The 16,823-nt window shown below is 39.3% G+C and overlaps 1 protein-coding gene across 12 annotated transcripts in view; it reads right to left on the bottom strand.

Moving 5' to 3' along the window:
• The window catches only part of LOC135086950 (titin), a 117,165-nt gene extending 100,810 nt beyond the window's left edge, over nucleotides 1-16,355 (bottom strand). For 9 of the 12 annotated variants that reach the window (XM_063981773.1, XM_063981777.1, XM_063981778.1 and 6 more), the window contains exon 1: nucleotides 16,015-16,354. In XM_063981773.1, coding sequence (XP_063837843.1) covers nucleotides 16,015-16,153 — 139 coding nt within the window. In that variant the 5' untranslated portion in view covers nucleotides 16,154-16,354. Of the gene's footprint in view, nucleotides 1-16,014 lie in introns of all 12 variants that reach the window. The other 3 variants (XM_063981782.1, XM_063981783.1, XM_063981784.1) reach the window with 2 other exon arrangements.
• Between the last annotated feature and the right edge of the window lie 468 nt (nucleotides 16,356-16,823).

Below are 16,823 nucleotides of genomic sequence, written 5' to 3'. Positions count from 1 at the left end.
TTGGTTGAGTCAATGATGATGAGTCAATGTAGTATTTATTTATCAATGTAAATAGACTTATCCATACAAGAATGTATTCAACGCAAGCCTAGCTTTGGGCAGTTGTTGAATTAGTCCAAATTCAAGGTCGTAATCAAAGTACCAATGACTCGTCATCAGTCCCAAGGTTTCGAGTTTTTGGGTCAAGGTCACTGGGAATGATTAAACATTTCACGCGTGTCCCTGGTTATTTCTGACGTTTAAGATTCAATAGACATCTTATTCTTTTGTTCACATTAGATTCATGGATTATGAACAAGCGCTGTGCCCGCGATTTCGTAACGCGTTTGAATATTTTTTCCCGTTATCGCAACATTTTTCGTTGATGCTTTGCTTCTATTGGTCTTAGCATGATGGTATAATAGCCTAACTCTATAAATGGGCTATCCAACACAAAAATAATTTCTCAAATTAGACCAAACAAACAAACTCTCCAGCTTTATAACCTTAGTAGAAAATTAAAGAAAAAGATTAATATTCATTGCAACCAAATGAAATTTTACAATTTTTTGGGGAAATCCTCTCTTTAAGTTTGTAAAAACCTGTATTTAGAGGAATCCGCTCGATTGTTAATACATTTACTCAAATTTATTCGTCTTAATTTATGCAAGCATCCATTATTATAACCACAGCAAAAACATTACACATTATGTTCTCACAATACCAAATAAATACCGAATGCGCTTTTTAGTGACCAATATTTCAAGAGTTACTCTCCCTCAAGGCCCTCAACCATAATACACACAACTTACTCTAAAAATATAGGCCAACCAGTTTTTAAGCAGTTACATCACTTCGTGTGAACTTTTTAAAAATCGACACTAATCTATACTTCTATACTAATATTATAAATGCGAAAGTAACTTGTCAGTAATATGCACTTAAGTCGAAGATATAAATCAAACATAATGCACCTCACGTGGAGTATGTAATAAACTGTCTTAAATGTAATGCATGGACGATGCGCGCACGCATACTTAATATGCTCCATTCAGCGTAAGGTGATTTAGTTATACAGTTCCATTTTGACATTAATTGTGAGGCGCTCCTTTTAAACCTAATCGATATTTTTTATAATCGTGAATATTTTCTTTAGAAATCTAATAGACTTTCTGGATATTAAATTAATGTGAATATTGTTTGTGGTACACTAAATCACAAAGAATCAAATATATGCATTTTATTCAATAATAAACAACATGTGGAGAAATCGCATAAAACACAACCGGCATACAAGGGAAACGCACACGTTCTGAATGGCCTTTGACCTGCCTGAGATAATAATCGTAATTCGATGGTAAGATCGCCGCCATACCAATTGCTGATTTATTGCGATTGTTCATGTCAATCCGTATGATGAGCAAAAGTTCCTATTAACGCAATAAAGTTCCTATTAATAAAATACTCGTAATAACTATTGAATTATATTAAATTCTTGACTAGGTTAGCGAAGAAAGAATAATAATTGTTATTTTGGAAGAATGAAAACACAAAAAAGTGGTACGCTGAATGTATTATAGTAACTATACTTACGAGCAAAAGTATGGAATCACCCCTTTATGTTCCGAGCGGTCTTAAGAACTGAATGACTATGTATTGTATGTATCTATGGTATCAATTTTAAGTTTATAATATCTCCTTTAAAATGGTACCATTTTTATTGATCTTCTATTAGTCAATTAGTTCTTATGATCGCTCGGAATAAATAGGGTGATTCCATATTTTTGCTCGCGAGTGTACATATTCGCAAATGAATGTTGGACTGGACGCAATGTTTTGGCGCCCGACCAACACACGGCCTGTCAACTGTTACTACAAGTGCTCATGGAGCTTTAATTAGTAGTAAAAGTAGATTCTTGAACAGTAAAGTCCACAAATACTATGTACTGCTAATATATTATGTATTCAATTAATCTCATTTTAGGTAAACTCAACATAATTATGTTTATGACCAATATAGGCAAAAATCAATAACAATAGATTTCTATTTCATTGCTATTATTGTGCATTTGTACAAAATTAAGTAATAAAAAATATTACAATTCATTTAAGTAATATCGACTTCAACAAAAATTTCAAGCCAATTAGCAAATTAATCTTTACAACACATTCCAGTGGTATATTCGGTGGTTAATTAAATAGCTCATGTTTTAGCCACTAAATATTAAATATAACAGTGTTATACGAGTCATACATATATCTTCAGTCAATTTTAGTAGTCCGATTTACATGACTACAGCTGAAAATCACGCAAATGGAACGTGTTGTACAAATGTTGGTTTTGAGCATGAAATTGAATATCAAAGCATTCGTGGACCTGTTAGCGACTGGGTGCACCTAACGTTTATTAGCATTTGCAAAACAACACATAAATGTACCTAATTTGACTGTACCTACATTTTAGAATAATATCGCGTGACTTTCATAGGAAAATTTAACAGATGTTAAAATTTACATTTATACATAACTGGCGGCCGCCCGCGACTTCGTACGCGTGGATCCCGTTTTACCCCCTTAGGGGTGGAGTTTCGTAAAATCCTTTCTTAGCAGATGCCTACGTCATAACGTCTACCTGCATGCCTAATTTCAGCCAGATCGGTCCAGTGGATTGGGCTGTGCGTTGATAGATCACTATGTCAGTCAGTCAGTCACCTTTGAGTTATAATACACATTTAGAAGATAATTAGTAACAAACAATATCAATTAAATCATTTGTTCATTATTACCGGGTAGGCCTTAGTCCAGCTGTGGACGTCATTTGGCTTAAACGAACAACCGAAATAATTTGTTAGCTTTTTTACCTTAATCATAAATTCCTTGTAGGTAGCTATTACCCGAATCGCATTACACTTGACCATAAAAATGGTCTGTCTAAGAACACATAGGCCATTTTTATTACCTGGGTACTTCGATCTGATTTTAGATACTATCTTGGAGAGAGATCAGTGAAGGTGAAGTTAGACTCTGCTACTTTACGGACTCATCCATCTAAATTACAGAAGTAAGTAGTACCGAACAGAATGCGGTGGAGGTGTAAAACCGCAGATTGCACGATACCTCCTTGTATCGATTCCTGGGTTGACCCCTCCCGTTCGGGAAACTCAATACTTCGTCATACTGACTGACGGGTTTCACTTAATTAATAATTAATACGAACCCGCTGTTAATACCGCACGGTAGCCGCGTAATTGGAATCTGACGCGTATTTTACGATTGTACTGTTTAGTGCTCGCTGGCGGAGAGTGGAGGCTGGAGGCAATCAATCAACGCATGAACAGTAGATGACATTCATCGCTCGCGGAGCTGGCTGCGGTGCTCAAACCAAGACGCTGGTTCCACGTTGCAAATGCAAACTACACACGAAGCCTACAAGGCGTCGAGGCAAATAATACTATTGTATTACTGTAAACAGCAGGTTACATTAGAGTAGGTGTATATTGTCCCTATTTTGGAATAACTCGCTCCATATGGTCAAAGTGCTTTAAGATCGCTGCGCTAGTATAGTAGTCTCAGTTACTCGTACTTTCATCTTATATTCAATTTCGTGTTATCTAGGCACTGAGTACACCTACGACATTCTGGATCTAGTTGTTTGGGGACGTTACGCTGAGATTGTGTCAGGTCTGGGCCCGGCGAGGTCAGTGAGGTGTCTCGAAAGCATACGTAATGCGACACTAACCACTGTCATATACAAATTCGATATTACAACGTATATTACTATGGTCTCGGTTCATACAATCCTATGTGAAGAAATGCAATAATCTGATCAAATTGTGTTAATCGTAGATAAACATTGCAAGACGCGCGGCAAATTACGGCTGTGTCCCAAAGACTTTGGGAGGACACCTTCAGGTTTTAGTGAGTAGGCCCTGCCCATCTGGCAGGGAGGGAGATCATCATTTTATTGATCTGAATTAGTTCGCTTGCCTATCCTTTGTATCATTATTTGACTACGGACTACTAAACAGAAAAATGAGTTTTCTATTTAAAGTGAAGAATTTGAAATTAGTCTCAATTGTAATTGTAGAATTGCGTGAGAGATTGTAATTTTATATACTGTCAGCCCTGCGCATGACCCGCGCCCGCGCGCCATATGGCCAGCGGCCTCGCTGAATCGCACCTTCTTTGTAACTGTCTCGGCTACCCGCGCACGCGCAGCGTCACTCATTGTTCCTGACGCTATAGATTCGGCCTAACCAAACCAACGCGATCATCCTGCGGGCGCGATTGCGATGGCGATCAATGCGTTTAAGTCTAATCGCCATCGTGTACGCTTGCTCCATGCGTTGATTTGGCCGAACCTTATCTGCTGAACGGGGTGCGAAAGACACGCTCAACGCTCAGCTCTTTACAAGAATAACAAGCATTTATTATTATCGAACATAACATTTATAAATAGTATCATGAACAAGTAACTAAGTACCTAGATAACAAGAACACACAACAAGATCTCGCTTAAACAAAACAGACAGCAATAAAAAGTCACGATAAGATAGTTTGACAGGTAAACACACTGATATTATTGTATTTCTGTAGTGTTCTAGACATATTGGTTAGACTGATTTACTAGTTCCTTCCTTCCTTCCGATTTATTTTACGTAATATGTTAATTAAAATTTTTTGCTGGCTATTTTTAATATATTTTAGCAACTAAGAACTCGACTTATTTTAGCTTCCGCTACAGGACAATTTTCTTTTTCCAAGGATACATAGAACTTTCAGAACACCAGACGTGGTATTTCTGGTTTGCCTGTCTTAACAAGGCTATAGTCGCAAGTGAATGTCTTAAAATCATACTGTCTTCTTATCACCCTAAAAGGTCTTCTTATCAGCCAAGCTGTAGGTGCGTCAGTACTTAGCTAAAACATTGATTAGCTGCAAGGCTTCTCCGCCCCAGGGAAAGTGAAACTTGCTCATAGGAACCCGGAAGGCAGCCGGGAATGCACCGACTGATGCGCTCAATGGCGAGACGGACGTTGTTACCGCGCAATACAGTAGCGATAATTTAATTGGTTGACTTCACCAAAACTAGGAAGCCTCGACCGTCGGATATCATTCATAATTACAATTAATCACATTAACTGTTATGATTTCGATCATTGGCTTCGGCGATCGATCATGCTGTCCATTAAACTTTGACGAGCGATACGGTGGCGTGATCCGACGGAACCGGTTTCGATAAGTACAAAGCTTTTTTTAGTAAATAACCTTTTTTAAATTGCATATCTTTCGTGCTATCTGAAGGCGATCGCTGCCGTTAGTACCGATATAATTGGCTTACATAGGGCTGCCATTGCAACATGCACAACATGCACATAATATGTACTTCCTAAAAGTTCAAGAATACCCTACATGTACTTAACTGTACTTTCTTATTTGCAGATTCATCATTTTGCTTACATTATATTTAATATCAGTTATAAAATTAAAGTAAATTATTTATTGTACGATAGTTAAATTCTCTTGCCTTGGGGAAATTTTTTGGCAAACCTTATTTCGATTCGAAATATCCACTCCATAACTATCCACTATAGTATAGTGCATACCTGTACCCCCAACTTGACGACACACCTAGCTTGATATATACATAATAATGTATATGTATATGTTACGGTCAAAGTGATAAATGTGAAAATTATGAATAATCGCCGGTTATCCCATCCCAACTAATATTATAAATGCGAAAGTAACTCTGTCTGTCTGTCTGTCTGTTACGCTTTCCCGCTTAAACCTCGCAACCGATTTTGATGAAATTTGGCATAGAGATAGTTTGAGTCCCGGGAAAGAACATAGGATAGTTTTTATCCCGGTTTTTGAAACAGGGACGCGCGCGATAAAGTTTTTCTGTGACAGACAAAATTCCACGCGGGCGAAGCCGCGGGCGGAAAGCTAGTTATGAATAATTACCGCATGATTTGGTTAATGTGATTAATATGAGGTCATTTATGTGTGTATAAAACTAAATAGGCGGCTTAGGGGTGGCCCAAGGGCCACCCCCGCCGCACCTTAACCTATTTTCCACTTTAAATCAAAACATTATGTTATAGGCATCATGGAAAAGTAATATTATGCAAGAAACATTCCAAACTCATTATGCCAAATTATATTAATATATGATATCAAAACGTTCTAAAGTTTGGCTGTACACGAGCACGTACACAAGATGTTGTTCTCTTTTAAGAAATTTGTTAGTACTAAGGTTGAATTATTAAATAATCACTGTTAAATGTGATTAATTTATCACTTTTACCGCGACTGTCGGTAATTATTCATAATAACCGGTTATTATTAATAATTTTCAATTTATCACATTAACCGTAACATATACAATCTCGTAGGCAGCCCTGTGCTGACGCCGGCCAACCGAACCACCCGCAGAAGAAATGCGAACCGTTCCACAATTGCAATTAATATAGTAATTTTTCCAAAACCTACGCCATGTTTGCTCAGCTAATCACCACGCAGCGCCACCACACACGCCCACACGGAACTTAATCGCCACCAAAATAACAGAGTAAACTCTTACAACTTAATTATCTATTATTTTACAAATAACAGTTTGGTCGACCAACAGTAAATGTAAACACATAACGGTGTAAATATTTCCACTCGAAACAAACTCGTTACGCATCGCTCCCAACTGATAGAATAATATAAAATGGGCATATAATTAGCTGTTGTCTAAACACGCGGGAATCGTGGTATTTAGGGGCGACCTCATTGATGAGCTCAACTAATATTTAATTAATTTGACAAAATATGTTTTATTAGAATAGATAAAGAAGGATCAACGCTTTTTAATACGTAAAATATGTTTTAATGGGAAATTGTATTGACTTGAGAAAGTGGCAGTGCAAATCATTTGATTTTACGTTCGTTGCGTTTGCTGTCATTACGTGTGGAGTTTTGTCATGCACCTATTGAACACAGAGTTAGAAGTGAAACGAGAATGAGCAATAAACGAGTCTCAGGCGTAATTATAATACAATAATTAAAATTATTCATTATATTCGTTCGGCATTCCGAATCTTCCTTTATCTGGCTATAAAATACGCGGTGTAGCTACTAAAATATGCATGCTATAATTCATTAAACATTTAAATTACAGATTAACCGACTTGGTAGTTTAGTTATAGATGCGTGCCGATTAAAGGTATGTGGTTTTCAGGATATGCGAATGTAAGATATTTTTTTTTCATGAGAAATGCATTATTAATAGTATCTAACATACCAAAGGTCAGTAAAAGTTTGTACAGCCAAAACTATTACTATGCTCTATTGAACTTAAACAGTGCAACAACAAAATGCAAAACTGAGATCAATTACTATGCAAGTTCACACCGCTTATCTAAGTCCCACCGTTGAATGTCGCATACGCTGTCGGCAATGAAACTTGGCCGAACTTTCATTTTCACACATTATTGTTCAATTCACACACGTTTAATAAAAGAAATATTTTACTAAGGTGTAATAAGAGTATGAAGCCCACTATTATTATTTAAACAAAGTCAAATATCCACGTCTTGCTCGAACAATGTAATTGATCGCAAATGTACATAAATCCCTCTTAACGCCTAATGCCACAGGCAACAATTTTGCTTAGTTTAGGTATTAATCATTTACTTTCGCACACTAACCTTCATTTAACTAAAACCAATTCTAAAGAATTGAAATAAATTGTAAAGAATTTAAATTATCATAAAATGATATCTTATGTAGACCCATGGTTCTGCGTTCAAAGTAATAAAGTGGAAGTTTGTAAAATAATTTTCTTTTCCATTACTCAGTAGTAGTTACATCCAGTAGAGTCAATTGATTAGTCAATTGATGGTAATCTCTGTGAAAACTATCAATACTTTTTCTACAATCTTTCTAAGCCAACACGGAGATAGGCTTTGTAGGCGATTAAACCATCGTCAAGATTCAATTTTGGAGAGCACAAGCCATAACAAATCATAGAACAACCTTTATCTCGCGTATCATCAGGTTATTAAACTTAATGTATGCGCATGCCGCCGGGGCGACTACAGAGAGATAATTAATTCGATTTACTTACGGGGCTGGTTGCTCGGACAATTCAAATTTAGTTCAAGAGTGACAATTCAGGTGCAAATATAGTCCTTATATGTAGAGTAGAGCATATTGAGTCGGCGCGCGCGCCGGCTCGAAGCGAACGTCACCACGCGTCTCACGCGCAGTCTCATCCACCTGCATACTCTTCAGATTTACTAGTATTTTCACTGGTTAGGTTAGGCTGACATTCCTGACTAGTTACTTGGACTTGTTGTTGACTTGTTTTATTTGTCGTTAAATTTCTTCACAGCTTCACTTGGCAAATTGCTCGACAATAGTCATATCCACAAGGCATTCAACTCGCCAACGACCAAATAACGGGTAATTTATCGTGGACTCCGACCGCAAATATATGTAGGTAGCTACTCCACAATTTAAATATCCCATAAATCTGACAGATTTTTCTTATCCATGATAACTAAAATAGACGTAAATAGGATATCGAAATAATTTGCAAAATTGCTAAGAATGGCCACAGGACAGGGAAAACCGTTATGAGCAAAACTTAGGACCTACTTTCAGAAGTAAATGATTCCTCCAAAAAAATTTCATGTCAAATGTTGCCAAGGCGAACCGTATGGCCCACACTGAAAAACCTTTCAGATCGCGTGTAGAGTCAAACATTAGCACTCCCGTGCCCCCAGATTACAGACCATGATGAAATGGTAAAGAATTTTTAGCAATTACTTTGCACTTACGACCGTTAAGACCACTCGCAGCCAACTCATTCGTTGTTGATTTAATTGCTTGTTCAATTTCGCTCGGCACGCGACTCTACGCGCACGCATCGAGCTATGCGTGAGATCGCTACGCGTCATTTCGCAAGTTAGTGCTTTATTGGTGAACGAATGTTGCAGAAGTAGAAAATAACAACAATAAAATACATAGATTCACACAATAATAAATAGATACTCAGTTTTTTCTCGTAATCATAAAAACTCAAACCCATAAAGGTAAAAGCAACCATCTTTTCGATTTTGCATGAATTGGAACTTCTACATTTTTACGCTGCTTTAAATATAACTCAAAAGCTATATCGGTTATATCCTAAAATTATTACATACCTACATAATGTACAAGTGGAAAATCAAGGGAATGTTGGAAATAGGTTTGCAAAAATATTGCTTACGAATTCAGACCACACTACCCAATATAACCTACATATTAGTCAGAAGAGATTTCCTTTTAAATATGCACGAGAGTTTCATATTTTGAACGTTCATAATTTTCAACCGACTTCAAAAAAGGAGGAGGTTCTCAATTCGACCCGTATGTTTTTTTTTTTTTTTTTCTATGTTTGTTACGCGATAACTCCGCCAATTATGAACCGATTTGAACAAATCTTTTTTCGGCGTATAGGTAATACCTCAAGGGTGGTCCCATTTAAATTTAATAATAAAAAAACAACCCCCAAGGGTGGAAAATTGGGGATGAACTTTTTTATACGCAATATCTCCGCCGATTATAAACCAATTTGAACGATTATTTTTTTGTTGAATAGGTATTATCAAAAGGGTGGTTTCATGCGAATTTGAAGAAAATATTTCACCCCCAAGGGTGGAAAATTGGGGATGAACTTTTTTATACGCAATATCTCCGCCGATTATGAACCAATTTTTTTTGGTCTCAGTGTACTGCCTACCTTCAGTGGTAACATCAAGGTAATAATTAGTTAACTAAAAAGCAAGAAATAAGTAAAATTTTATAAAAAAAAATAAAACCGACTCCAAAAAACCTACACTAAAACGTAGAAAAATAATTACTAATTACCTACTTATTTATTAGGACGAATTATTAATATTTATGTAGGTATACCATGATTGATACTTCTGGAGTCGGTGCCAAGATTATGAAACATGTAAAGTTTGCCTGCATATTATATTTCAATATTTTTGGTGATGGCTGGTGAAATAATGTTTTCTTTCAGGGATAAAAAGATATGATAACCGTTTTTGGTTTTGTTTTATGTGATATTATGCGATGAATTAATGCAATGAGTTCGTTCAGTAAATCTATTCAATTCTCGTACCTATTTAAGAAATTTTCAGAAACATTATACAGTTATGCATAGTGTATCGTTGTAATCATAGTGATCGATGTGCACTATATTTTTTTTACGAAAGTATGGATTAGCCACTGAAGTATAAGCTTTAGCTTAGTTAATAGCTAGATAATCAGTGTAATTATTATAAGAATGCATAATTAATCGTAATCAAGCTTCGAATTAACTTTTTGTAAGTTGCATATTCCATGCACAGCCGCCAGTGCTGGCATCGGGCCGCATCTCACGCGCCCGTGACTGCGCCTCGATCGCGCATGGCTCGGCTAATCACCGGCCCGGCGGTAATGGCGGGTAATACGACGTTATAGTTTCTGATGAAAGCCACCGTAGTATTCGAAAAGTTTGTGCACACTTTCAACGTCATTACGGCTTTCAGCAATCTAGATTCTAGGGGCTAGTGGTTGGCGGCGCAGACTCTGTATACCATCCAGTTATGATGGTTTCACCGTGCAGTTGTGGTAATAGCTAGCTATTTACCCTAAGATTGTTGTCTTTCCAGACAACCTTAAGGTAGAGGGCAGATGTTTAAAATAGATCGGGGACGGTGAAATATAGGTATTCGAAAATAGAGTTATACACACCTATTTCATTCTTAGTTTGCGACTTTGCAGCATGAGAAACATAATTATAGTAGGTACCTGTTATTTATTTATGATCTAGAGAATAGCAAACGGTTCCCGACACAGAATGTCGTGCAATAGAAAGGTGTTCGAAGTCAACGTTTTCAATTGAATGGTTTTTTTTTTCACTTGATTACTTTCAAAGTACGGAGAAATAAACATGCGAAAGTTCTGCATGACATCTACATGGTTTAGGCCAGTTATCTATGTGAGTGAGGCAGATGACAATTTCCGCCATCACAACTACCACTTTCTAAGTTGTTTCTGCTCGTTAGGAGGTTCAGGGAATGGTATGAATAATTAATTTGACACAAAGCCCATAGAAACATTCTCTGACGAGCTCAAACACTCCACAGCTTCAATAGGCACACACACGTGCCAAAGTTCGTTTGCTGTCTCGCGAGTACGTCACAAAGTTTTCAAACCGTGTTTCGCCATTCATACTAGTTAGTGCTCACGCTGAGGGGGCATAGTTTGCAAGCAAACCAGTAACATTACCGATATTTATTGTACCTAATTATACTGTTTATAAAAGAAGATCTGTGACCAAAAAAAGATCACAGCTGCAATAACATCACATCTGTGACTTAAAAAGGGCTGATCTTTGTGTGGGGCCTTAACAGAATAAATACTAACCAGATAGTGCCAATCAAAATGACGAAAATGCTTTTCTTCTAATTGGTCCAATTACAGACAAACAAGTTTGGAAAGTGTCAATTTGTTTCACTAAATTTGTTGAAATTCGAAGAATCAAGCTGGAAATTTCTAAACTCAATAAAAAGTAAATCAATAATGTATAGAATAAAAATAAATAGTAGAAACAAATCAGAGAATGTTTACTTAGAAAGTTTAAGAAATGCGATTGTTGTATGTAATGTAGACAGTCCGGCAGATTGGAATTGAAGTAAATTGTTCGGAAATCAATGCTAATTGATCAAGCAAACATCATAACTCGAGCTAATATAATTGTGTTCGTGTTTGACACACAATTAAGCTGGTAAGCGGCGCTCGGCAGCGTCAATCAACAGGCGCTTAGGCTGCGCGTGCACCGAGAGCTGGCCCGGGCTGGCCGGCTCGGGGAGCACCGCTAGCTGCCGGGCTCTGGCTCAGCTCTGCTCTGCTCTGCCTGCGAACGGCGAAAGTGGCGATTCGGGCGCGATCGAACGTTGGTGATAAGAGGTAAAAGTAAGGTGCAGCGGCATTGACGGGACCACCGTAACTGCTTTCGAAATACTGCCCAAATTACGTGCAGAAAAGTGTCATTTTATGTCTTTTATTACAATTGCGAGTTTTCACGCGTTGTTTTGTTTAGCAATAATACATGGAAGACAGTACAGGCAGACGATGAACCGATTGCGATTGTTCAAGTTCGAAAATATTTTCAGCAATACATTTATGTGAATTTCTGACAACTTTCAAGAATCTATGCTGAGTCTTAATACCACGAGTAACGCCGCGTAGAAAGCGTCGCGGGCGCCCCCTGGCGCAGGTTGCGACTTCATTATCTTTTTTCACCGCTTGAACTTTCAAGCGACGTCGTGACACCACGACCCCCGCCTCATAGAAATCGATTCATTCTAAGATTCATAAAACTGCAACGAATGTACCAAGTATGTAGATACGAGCGTGTAATGCACTCGGTAGCCTTTTTTTTTTGTCACTAAACAATTATTGATTGATATTTTATATGTGTTTTATAATGATTATGATAGATGTCGTATTGTTAAACGTTACACTCCACTGATTAAATAACTGAGCGGCTAATATTTACAAAACCATTAAAAATAATTATTGTTAATTAATGAGTTTAATAACCAAACGTTAACAATTAATGAGTTCTTTTCTGACACTACGATTAGATAGTGGCAATAAGATAGCGAGTTTCATGATTTCCAATGACGAACAATATTAGTAACTTAAAAGTGCCGTCAATATCACTCTTACAAAAATAATTTATTGATTGAGCAGTTTTATTGGATTACTGCTTTAATATTTCGCGGATAAAGTAAGAGTTACCATCCAGAAAAGAGTTAAGAGGTATTTGCATTGTATCATCGAAAAAATGGCGGCAATGAACTGCGATTGTAGTAAAACCGCTGCGATGCGACGGCGCACGGCGGGTCGCGCGCTGACCCCGCTTGCACTTTCGACCGCTCATCGCCATTAGGCCGCGGGACGCCTGTGCTTACGTGAACCGCACAATTGCCTTTCATTTTTGTTTCGGACAATAAAATATTACAACTTAAACTTAAAGAATTTCCGGAATTTCGCAGCAGATATTTGGTAGAGTTCTGACCTGACATAAACCTTCTAAAATTTTAGTAAATATAATCACTACAGGTAACTTCTTATCATTACTTCCTGTTATATTAGTCGTGCATATTATTAGCTGTGTGTAATAAATATGAAATTGTGAGCAATAAAGTCAATTTAATTGGTTCGATTTTCCACGGCATGTTCCATTTAACCTTACATGAAAATAATTTAAATTACATATAGGGAGGTGTGTAACAACATAGTAATTATTGTATCCAATCCAAAGTAACAGCTTATTGAATAGAATTCTTAGTGAACAGTGGCTATCAGCAGCTACCCCATGCTCTACATCGGATGATATTCATCTCGAACAGTAACGCGCATGATGGCTTCGACGCGTGGTATGTCAGTACGTGCGAGATTGGGAGCGCGTGCGCAGAGATTAGATCATAGCGTAGTTACTGGCCGTAGCCACGCTGCGAACGACCATTAGCCAATGCGCCGAGCGGCCTGTTTGGTGGTCTGACGATATTCGGAGATGTCATGAACATGGCCTAGCTAGCCTCGGAGTCATAGTGAGTTGTATGAAATATGTAGTGGGTGACGATGTGAAACGTTGGGTTGACTAAATTCAGATTGCTTAAGATAGGTAAGGTTAGACCAAACAACTTCAGCTTATTGACGACTGATTTGTTTTGGTATCAACAATATGTGAGTGGAACTTCTGCGCATGCCCCCAGTGTGACTAGGTCGAGCGAGATGAGGGCAGGCACCGCAACGCGCTACAGTTAAGGTGTTACGTTACAATGAGCGGCGGCCGCTATGCGCGACCGTTGCCCGCCTCGATGGCCTCGACGTCTTAATGCCGCCAATTAAACTCATACACGACGTTTTTAATGCCAATGATAATCCTTAGTGTGGTTGTTATTGTCTTAACATCTTAATTTAGTAGCGCAAACCACAACATGGTGACCAAATTTATTGTTATCGGAAAGTGATGGGTTCAAGCCATTGTTTGCAAAGAGGATCGGCATTTGTATCGCAGGCTGCAAGTGACGCATCATAATTTTTGACCGAAATATTGCATTCGTCGCGGGGGCCCCCCACATGCAACATCTCGACACTGAGCGTGTGCACTCGGCGATACATACGAACCAATCAACAAATAAAGAATGCTGACTGACCCTTGATAAAAGTTCAAGAAGTAAAAGTCTAATTAGATTTAATAATATTTAACATGAAGTTGTGGTTCCATGTTGTGATGATTGCATAGTTAAAAAATCGCAGAGCAAATAGGTAATTCGCGTTGCAACATACAATTAGTCATTAATGATGATTGACACACGTTGGCGCGGCTGAGTGGGCCCGGCAAGAAGCGTGATCGCCAGTGCCACGTTCCCCGAGAGTGAAAACGCAGTGGCAGAAGCGTTTTTCGCGGCGTAATGCTCCATTATGCTTTAGTTCTCAGTCGAACATAGAAATAGAAAACGGTTAATTGATGCACCGAAGCAAAAACGCCGCGAACAACGGGGGGCCGCGCTGACTGTGTTCTCTATGACCGTGTTTTATTTACTATAAGAGCTACTACGATGTTCTACTGCTTACGTTGTATGTGTATTATTCGTTCACGTGATAAGTTTGGTATAATCAAGATAGATCCTTTATTTATAAGAATATCGAATATCATTAATAGTTTCCATCAGATGATTACATCTTTCTCTTACTAAACGTGAATCATCGCGTGTGAGGTTAAATTATTTAAAACATTGCCCCGATAATACGTGACTCTATTCGTTGTCTTTCAAAGTAAGTTTACAAATTAAAATCATCATAAACATGTGTACATTAATTGAGCTAATTCATTTACTGAAAGGCGGGTATGTAAATTAGGTTGCATCTCATTCCGTTTAGACTAACTCGATTACCGGCGCCGGCGCATGAGTCACGCGAGCGGTCCCACGACACCTCTGTTTGTTGTTCAATTTGCGCCAAATGCGCGTTTGTACAAGTGTCGCCCCGGCCGCTGCCAGTAACACCGATCGCCTCGATATTTGAAGATTTTTCAAGCTATCATAGCATCGATCGATGCGAGAAAGCAACTAATCATGTTTGGACGGATCTTACAATTAGCTGAATCACGACCATCATTTCCGAAAGCACAATTGATCAATGGTCATTTCTAAATTCAACAAAGGCCGAGCGGGCCGCGACTCGTGCGCCGCGTACATTCCTCGATGCGATCGTTTTCTCTCGTGTTTATGTTGTTTTTATGCAATCAGCGATTTGCGACGCGACACGCAACAATGCAACATACACCTCGACTCGATTTCATATTTTCATTTGTTTTTTTCATGCTCATCTCTCGAACGGTGATGGTGATGTGTGACAAACTCGAGACAGTCCACTTCGGCAAAACGAGTTACGGTTCTCAATAATAGTCGGCCTAGTTTAGAGATGGAGCCGAGTAAAAAAGTAATCCTTGAATGAGAACATTATTCGTTCAACCTCCATGTTAGGACTCGAATTTGTACCATAAAAGTAAACAAGTTTCGATGCGTGAGTTCGCGCAGCGACCTTAGTGGAGGGACTCGTGAACTCTCGCGCGCCATTTAAGTTTTAACTGTTGCATAAAAGCGGTCGGGCGAGAGTTCACGTTCCCGCTGCCGATGCATTCGCCGGCGAGCGGAGACAGTGAGATCATTCCTCGGATGTAACGAGAAAAGCGAGCGCGGAAAGTATGCGGGCGCCCGGCCGCGCCCGCCCACGCGTCCCCAGAATAGGCGCACCATCTCGCTCGGAGGAAAAGCGCTATGCACAAATAAAGTTACGCACCAGGAAACCAAATACACTCGCGGGCGGACGGCCGCGCGCGCCGCCCGCCCCCGCCTTAGGCTAGTCGCTCAGCAGGTTAGTCGGGCGGACCGATGGTGTGGATGCGTATGACAGGTACAGTGCAGCACTCACCCTGGTGCTGGGTCATCATCTGGCGCGAGTAGTGGTGCTCGGTGCGCTGCACGCGCTCCTGCTGCACGCGCCGCTCCGAGTGCTGCTCCGAGTGCTGCTCGGAGCGCTGCTCCGAGGACCACCTCGACTGCTTCTCCATCACGCCGCGGCGCAGCACAACGCACAAAAAACTCTCACTCGACGCTACTTGTCCTTACGGAACTCTTGATAATACGCCACTTATAACTTATACTAGTAGTCCACGGGTTCATTTAGCAGAAGTCAAGTCATTATAACCCAAGTCCAACAACCAAGACGTCGGTCGATTGCGAATAGTTAGCGGATAGTGTGGAGCGCGCGCTGCGCGAGCGCCGCGAGGGGTGGCGCGGGGGGCCGCGACCGAAATACGACGGGTTATTTCGAGACCAGCGCACTCCCGCGCCGCCGCCCCTCTGCGCCCCGCGAGCCCGCAAATTTCGCATACCACCAGGATCTCCAACACGAACCTTCCCGATATAGTTCGCACAATACACATATCAATTTAATACGCCATAAAATACCAAAACTTCACACTGTTTGCGCAGATGTAACTCGGTAAATACGAGTAAAACGCTAACTGTGTTAATTCTTTAACAAGCAAATAGCGCTACTGTTACGAGTAATTCAAGCGAAAGCATAACTTTGCTCTGATGAGATCAACGAACACTACGGTGGCCTGTTTCGCCGGTTACTGCTAACTGTTAGATAGCAATCTAGCATTTTTAAACACTTCACAAAAACTACTGGATATTTAACTGCCAAAGTTTGTAACGCAGTTTTTTCCTTAAAAG

The sequence above is a fragment of the Ostrinia nubilalis genome, chromosome Z, assembly GCF_963855985.1.
Source record: "Ostrinia nubilalis chromosome Z, ilOstNubi1.1, whole genome shotgun sequence".
NCBI classification, from domain to species: domain Eukaryota; kingdom Metazoa; phylum Arthropoda; class Insecta; order Lepidoptera; family Crambidae; genus Ostrinia; species Ostrinia nubilalis.
Note: the sequence above shows the minus strand (reverse complement) of the source record. Positions and strands in the feature narration are given on the sequence as shown.